The sequence below is a fragment of the Cryptomeria japonica genome, chromosome 1 (assembly GCF_030272615.1).
Source record: "Cryptomeria japonica chromosome 1, Sugi_1.0, whole genome shotgun sequence".
In the NCBI taxonomy this organism is placed as follows: Eukaryota; Viridiplantae; Streptophyta; class Pinopsida; order Cupressales; family Cupressaceae; genus Cryptomeria; species Cryptomeria japonica.
Genome location: NC_081405.1, coordinates 704779988 through 704787764, shown reverse-complemented (window position 1 = coordinate 704787764; position 7777 = coordinate 704779988). Strand labels below are relative to the sequence as shown.

Sequence of the window (7777 nt, the reverse complement as noted above, 5' to 3'; positions counted from 1 at the left end):
ATTTCTGCTTTGTATAAACTTTTGTTTGCATAATTTTATATTCTTCTAACATTGCCACTACATTTTTATTTTCCTATTTAAAGAACAAGGCTTTCAAATTGTAAAGAACAGGAGCCAAAAAGTTTCGGAAAGCTCATGGTTTATAATTGTCTTTTGATCTTATATTTGTTTTGTCAATAGGATTTACTACAATTTTTACAGTTATTCTTTTTTGTTGGAAATAAGTCACATCTGGATTGACAGTGGACTCGCCAAAGAAGGGCCAGCACAACAGTAGCAAATGTAAAGTCTTAATTTGAGTTCTAGCTGGTCCATGAAAACTATAACTCAACTTTGGTATAGAGCCTGGCTAAAAACCCCCCAAACACATGCTTTGTGACTTAAAAAAAGATGTTGGAATTAAGCCACACCCAAACCCACAATGAACTTACCAAAACTGGACCAATAACTCAATCAAACAATGCACTAGAAAATATAAGATCTAAGATTCAAGTCTTAACTGAACTAAATAAACTATAACTTAATATTTTAAAAACTGTTTTTCGTTTGTACTTTAAAACTGATAAATGCAGAAAAACACTATATTTCTATATTTTTATTTAGCAATTAGAGAACTATAATTGCTTACAGGAAAATTTAAATAAGATATCCTATACTAAAGTTATATCTGCGAGCATCTGCATCCTCCAAAGTGGTCGGACACCTGTTACACAACATTTCTTATCTCTAAGAATCTAGTACACTTTCATTTAGCTATCAAGGAATTGTAAGAGAAATTTAGGCATGATATCAGCGGACAACTACACCCTCCAAGTATAATTTGTGGAGTGGTGGATAGCCGCTTCTGACATAGGCGTTGATCGACTCTATGAAACGGCGGACATAAACAGTCTTAGAATTGCTGTCATAAGATTTCAATGAACCTGACTGTAGCTCTGCCATGTAAGCAGCAAATATGAATAGTTTTATGGCCTGCTGTTTGCTACATTCGATATCCAGTGATGGAGTATGAATATCATCCGCCATTAACGATTCCTGTGCCTTGAGAAAATCAGATGTGAAAATTTTTATTTCCTTCGTGCTGCAATGTCCATCACCAGATTCGATATCAGTATTATCCGCTTTTAACGACGACCTAACCTCCTTTAATTCAACATGACCAGGATTTAAAGACGACCGAACCTTCTTTGATGCAACACGACCGAATTTTAACAAACATTTCTGAGCATTCTCGAAGATCCACTCAATATAAACCGAGTCACAGCTGGAATCAGATTTTGAGTAACATCCGAACAAAACTGGGCCGCCTCCAGAATAAATCTCATCTACTGAACAGTCGGCGAAAATTATACGCTCAATCTTAGATTCAGATTCAAATTTTGCACCTCCAGCAATGAGTACGGATACGTTGCCCCTGACAATCTTTGATTGCAAGTCGTTACTGGGCTTAAAACGCTCCACCCAGCTTCCCCAAGAATATGCCGACCTCCTCATTGCCAATGGGAGCAGCTCACACAGAAACTGCAATCCTCTGCAAAAGACTTTACCGATCCATCCAACAATAGACAGCCTCAGTGTTGTGCTGAACCCCATTACTACCGCTGTAAAGCTTAGACATGCGGGAATGAGCCAATGGATTTGCTTTTGAGTGTTTAGGAACAAACCCACAAAGTTTAAAGTCCTCTGCAACCTATCTTCCGTCAACAGTAAGTTGACAGGCAGAAAGTAATCATGGTCCAGACGAACAACCGCACGGTTGTCCAATATTACTGAATCAAGCACTTCTTCAAACTCCATAATATCGCCCGTGACCACTTCTTCCCATATCTTTTTATGGTTTTTCACAAACACGGTCTCTGGAGGCAATTTTACAATGTACTGCACAGTTTCCCACATTTTATCTGTGATGTAATATGCAGGCCCGACCTTCATTGAAATCTTCTCTCCATCCTTTCGCTCGAATCCAATGTTTACTTGCATCTTGTCTCCTTCCATTCGCTGCAGTTCAAACCTCTGACCCAGGTAGACCACTGAGACTGACCTACCCATCTCAGAATTTGCAATCAAGTCCCCAAGATTTTTAGGTTTGTTAGGAACCTTCTGCTTTTTGGCTTTGGACACATCTCCTGCAGTAGTGGCATGAGAGACCACTTTTTTGAAGACTCGACCTTTAAATCCATGGAGCTGTTTGTAATCTGTGTAAGGGAAATAGAGGCAGTGGAGCAAGTAGGCAAGGGTGCAATGAATGACCGCCCAAAGAGGTGTCGTCTTCATGACCAGGAAAATTCCTAGGCTAAGTTGCAATGGCAGCAACACCGTCTCTACAATTTTCTTCACTGTTGTCATTTTTTTCTCTTTAGCTGATAGATCAAGAGGTGTGATCTACAACACCTAAAATTCTGATTGAAAAAATTCTTACACAATATAATGACTAAAGCCTCTTCTCTTCTGAAAATTTCTATCTTTTTCCTTTCATCTTATCCCATAAAAAACTCGTCACAAGACACAATCAGATTATGTCGGTTCTTTCTTTCCTCCTTTCCACTAAAAATATGCCAGACCGACTTCAGTGCTCTATATTCTTCTTCCCCCTTCTGCCTTTTGATACGTTTTCCCAGATCCCTATCTGTTCAGTGATGATAGCAAACGTCAATGTATGTTAAAAAAATCTCCTACTAGACGACAACCCATATAATGAAATTAAACAAATAAAAATAAATAAAAAACCTACCAGTAGACGACAACCTATACAATGAGGGGACCTGGTCGTGTAAATAATTTTCCAATTCTATTCATAAAAGTGTCTTGTTAAATATTTTACCCCTTGTCTCGAGATGGGTTTGGTAAGTTATTACATTCGTAATGACAAGATTGGTATGAACCTCGTGGTTGATTTTAAAAATAAATTCATTATTATTAAATTAATGATATGATATCATTCTGATTTTGATTCAAATTGTGTAATATTTTTATATTAACAATCTATTATAATAATAATAATTTTTTTTAACTAAGTCAAAAAATAATTATCTATTTTATTTTCTTGTCTTATCTGATGGTAAATTATGTAATTTGATCTAAAACATTTCTCTCTTCTTTCTATGAAGAATTAGCTTTGTTTCTTAAAAACTGATTGGATCAAACTATGATTCTTCATAGTAGCTTCGAAGCTATACATAGTAAACCATTAAATTTCTCTTATTAATAAAATAAGAGTCGAAAATTCCAAAAGATAAATAGATCTTAATATAACATAGATGTAATAGGGGAGAGGGACCAGTAGTCGTTAGGGCTAACTTCGTCAACAAGTAGCCGTCACATGGAATATCGTAAGACCTCCATTTTTTTTTAGAAATGTAATATGGACACTTAACTATCTACAACTAAGGTTTGAAGGCGTGACTCATCAAGGAAGTCATCAAAATAACACGTCTAGTGCAAAGTGTCAAAAAAATGACTTTTTAAAGGTTCGACCAAAACTTAATCTAAAAATCCCTAGTTGTTTAATAAAAAAATATCATTTGTAATTAATATAATATCGTATTTTTATGTAAAATATAACTTATATGAAACTTAAGTGCACCAAATGCCTATTAGTAATCATAAATGCATATTATCTCTAATTTTTATATCCAACACCAAAGGACCAATAGTTGTACACAAAACAACATATTATGATATAAAATAAAACTTATATGAACACAAAAGGACCAATTGTTGAACACTTAAATCTTTGGACAATCCCTCACATTTCATGAAGAAAAACAAGGTATTTATTGTGTTCACCTTTTATATTTGTGATAAGACAAATTACTAATATGAAATACTCCAATGCATATACATTGCTACCCCAATAGTTGTACACATAAGAATAATATTTTTACACTATGATAACAGTACTTGTTTAAGTGAGTATCTTATTTTATAAATGACACACTTATAGTAGATAACTATGATATTTTATTTGAAACAAAAAATATCTATTTCACTTGTTAATTAGTGTATTTATGCCTTTTTTATATAACATTTATAAGTTCTCTTATGTTCAAGTATTGGTCCATTTTGATCAACATTTGGCAATTTTTTAATTTACATGTGGATTATTTATTTACATTATATAGTATAAATATGTGGCAAGACTGGATATTATATGCACAATTGCTATAACGACTATTGGACCCCGTACAACTACTGGTCCCTCTCCCCTAATGGGTTGAGATGGTCCTAGCCTTGGGTAGCAATTGCTGATGCATGGCATCAGAAGGGGCAGCCCCACTTCTTAAATTAAAAGTAAATGAGTGGCACGTCTAATCATATTTGTCTTTTTTCCGTTTAATTATTTATTCTGTCAACGTTGTAAACAGCTGTTACAGAGGATGTCGCTGTCAATGGCAGATGATCGTAATATTGATGTGACAGTTGAATAGCAACTGCAGTGGCTGTATTGGCAATGGGGTCTGCCTTTTGGTCTAAATTTGATGGCCCTATGAAGGCAATTTTCCCGTCAAATACAGAGAAATTTTAGCAATGCTGAATCACAGAAAGAGGATATTTCGGACAGACTTAAAAAATTTATATAATTTTTAGAAAATAATTAAATCGTATTTACTTTATTTATAATAAAAAATATAATATTTAAAACAAAATTTAAATAATCATAAATAAAACTGGTAAATAGTCTTTTAATTCATAATTTTAAAAAAAATAATATCGATGGTTCTATAATCCATGTGCTGAGGGGATTGGTGGAATTCAGTGGGATGTGCTAGACCAGTTCACTTCTTTTCTTTACTAATGGGATTGGTACTAATAATCAAATGGAAGTTCAAGTTGTATAGTTGTGGTAGAGCAAACTTGTTTCTCTTTTTAAAATAATGTAACTATTTGGCTAAATGAACATTTGATGTTTGATTGTAACTAAAATGTTATGAATTGGGAATCTTGATCTTCAACCCATTTTTTATATACCTACACTTCTTCATAATGGTAGGCATGAATTTTCCACCATCCATGTATTATGTGCAAGTATTTATGGGACAAACTGTGTATTCTTTTTTATCAATGTTTAATCCATCATCAAGAAGAGGAAGAATAAATCTTGATGATGGATTGCTGAGTACAATGAAAAGTTAATACAAAAAGCATATATAATTTGTCCCAGAAACAGTCCCACATTCTTCAAAATAATTTGAATTGATAATATGTTTTTGACTATATTTTTGTGTTTACTTTTATATTGTGATTTATTCTTTCAAAATAATGAATTTGTAAATAAACCTCTTTGAATTTGTCTTTTACAGATTTTAATGACAATTAGTATTGTTTCTGATTCTACATATGCTTTTTTCCAATTCAAAAGTAATATAATTACTTTTTTCAAAAAAAAAATTCCTTAAATAACCTTTGAAAAAAAATGGTTAAAAGGCAAAGCTGACCATCAAATTTTGAACTTCACCTAGCTCCCCTGTACGCGATACAACTTTGTCATTATCATTACATAATGGGTTTGATACTTTGAAAAAGTAGAAAACAGCTGGTATGCCTAATGCTATTTTTATTGAAATCCATGACTCATATTATTTATATTAAAAACCGTGCCTAATATTATTTTTATTAAAAACTGTGACTAACATAATTTATTTTAGTAAATATATATATAATAAATTAAAAAACCACAGCGAAAAATAAACATAAATACAGACAGCGCAGCCATAGAATATAAATAAATTAAAAGCATGAAAATTTCAGTGTCCATAATTATGATGAAATCCAGAATAAGCTGCTAAATATAAATGAAAACCACAGTACATAATTATGATGAAATCCAGAAATCCAGAAACAAACCAAACCTAGAATAGCAGTGCGGATGGTACCTACCTCTGCTCAACAAATCCAGGAAAGTCTAACTGCTTGCAGTTGTCACTAGTCTCTACTTCAAACGGCGTACTCAAGTCACTCCTTTTAGCCTCTGGACTCTGCAACAATGGCGGCCACCACCAGTAAACACCTGCTTACTGTAAACTCTCGCAGAACAGAGACTTCTGGAAGAAAAATTGATCAAACCCTAAGCCCTTTTTCCGTACGAATTTTAGGGCAAACTAAAACGACGTTTTGGGGGTTTCTTCAAATTCGTCGTATTTCAACCAGCGACAAGACAGGTTGCAACAAAAGCAGGTAAATTTCTTTGTGCAGTTATTCTCTGTAAACTGTAATTTCTATTGCTGCAAGAAGATTTAGGACGGGTTAAGTGTTAATAGGAAGTTAATGGAAAAACAGGGCATAATCACAAAAAAACCCTTTCAAAACAAAATTTACAAAATGCTGAAAATGTTTGCAAATGGATATGCGTATTTCTTTTAACAAAGTCCATACAAACGACACAAAGATGATCGAGAGCTTACCTTTCAGAGACTGAATTATTTGAGGCCCGAAATTTTTTAGAAGGGAAGCTGCAGTGCCTGTGATAATATTTTCAGGTGCCGTGGGTTTGTGTAACTCTCTGTAAGCGTGAGAGTTTACTCTCCATTCACATTTACTAACCACTGGGGTTATATCGGGAAACTAAATTCATTTTTTGTTTAGCAGTTGCTGTGCTGTCGAAACTTTCCAAAGGAAACAATAAAATATCTAGGTATGATGTTCACCTATCATCATTTAGTAGAGGAAAAATACCTATTTTTTGTTTAGCAGTTGCTGCGCTGTCCAAACTTTCCAAAGGAAACAATAAAATATCTATTGTGTTCACCTTTCATCATTTATTAGAGGAAAAATAAAGGAAACAATAAAATATCTATTGTGTTCACCTTTCATCATTTAGTAGAGGAAAAATATCTACCATTCAAATTCACTTGACATTCGATGTGTCTAGTAGATAAAGGTTCTATCGAATGAAGTTTTCATTATGGTCATCTACATGAAGCTGTTTTAATAAGGAACAGTCATATTTGTTATGGAGTGGGTGTGATGAGAGGTACTTATATTTAGTAGGTATAGGCAGCCAATTTTATTTTAGCATGTTTTAATGAATGGTTATTGGAATATAGGTTATATCTGAGTTCTTTTTTCTATTATATGAAAGATAGAGAATAAGTAATTGACATTTTGATCTTGTAGACTAGTTTAAAGGATGATAGAATTCGGTGAATCAAGATATATATGGAAGCTTGAGTCTACCAAAGAACATGCAAGACATCATTGGATACAAAGCCTTGATAATGTTTATTTTAATAAGTGAAAGCTATGAGACTTAAAGGTCTTAGACATGAGCTTAATGTAAATATTGATTGAAGAAGCTTCTAAGTAAAATCTAGAAGACTCCAAGATTGAATGAGATTTGGTTTGCTATGATCTATGAATTCATGATTTTAAGATCTTAAACATGAACTGATTATATTTTTTTACATAGATATTTCGAAGTCTATCCAATAGTTTCCCTAAGAAGATCTCCAAACTTGATAATGTCGAACATGTAAGTTAAGGCCTTGTGAATATATTTACTTGACCCTTCCTCCTCATTGAACTCAAACACCACCATGTTAATACTTAGGTTGCAAAGCAATCACTTCACTAAAAAAGATGACAAAAAGACATCTTTGTCGACCAAAATAGGTGAATCAAAACTACCTTCTATGCATATTTATGCATTGAAGAGCAAAATCCCACAAAAAATACTCCCACACTTCCCTCTCAAAAATAAACTCAAACCAACAAGAAGGTAATCCCTTGGATAGTTCTAACTGTAAATTCAATGGCATGGCCATGCTTGTCATCCCCTTGT

At 33.5% G+C, this 7777-nt stretch overlaps 1 protein-coding gene across 1 annotated transcript; it reads right to left on the bottom strand.

Moving 5' to 3' along the window:
• Positions 1-563: 563 nt before the first annotated feature.
• Positions 564-6683, bottom strand: LOC131855777 (uncharacterized). The gene is made up of 3 exons (XM_059221589.1): positions 6402-6683; positions 5878-6221; positions 564-2626 (listed from the first exon to the last, which is right to left on the bottom strand). The coding sequence occupies exon 3, from the start codon at positions 2344-2346 to the stop codon at positions 790-792; it is 1557 nt and encodes a 518-aa protein (XP_059077572.1). The 5' UTR covers positions 2347-2626; positions 5878-6221; positions 6402-6683; the 3' UTR covers positions 564-789.
• Positions 6684-7777: the final 1094 nt, after the last annotated feature.

Excerpts from the sequence above, each read along its gene's own strand:
- LOC131855777 (XM_059221589.1), bottom strand. The coding sequence starts at position 2,346 with ATGACAACAGTGAAGAAAATTGTAGAGACGGTGTTGCTGCCATTGCAA.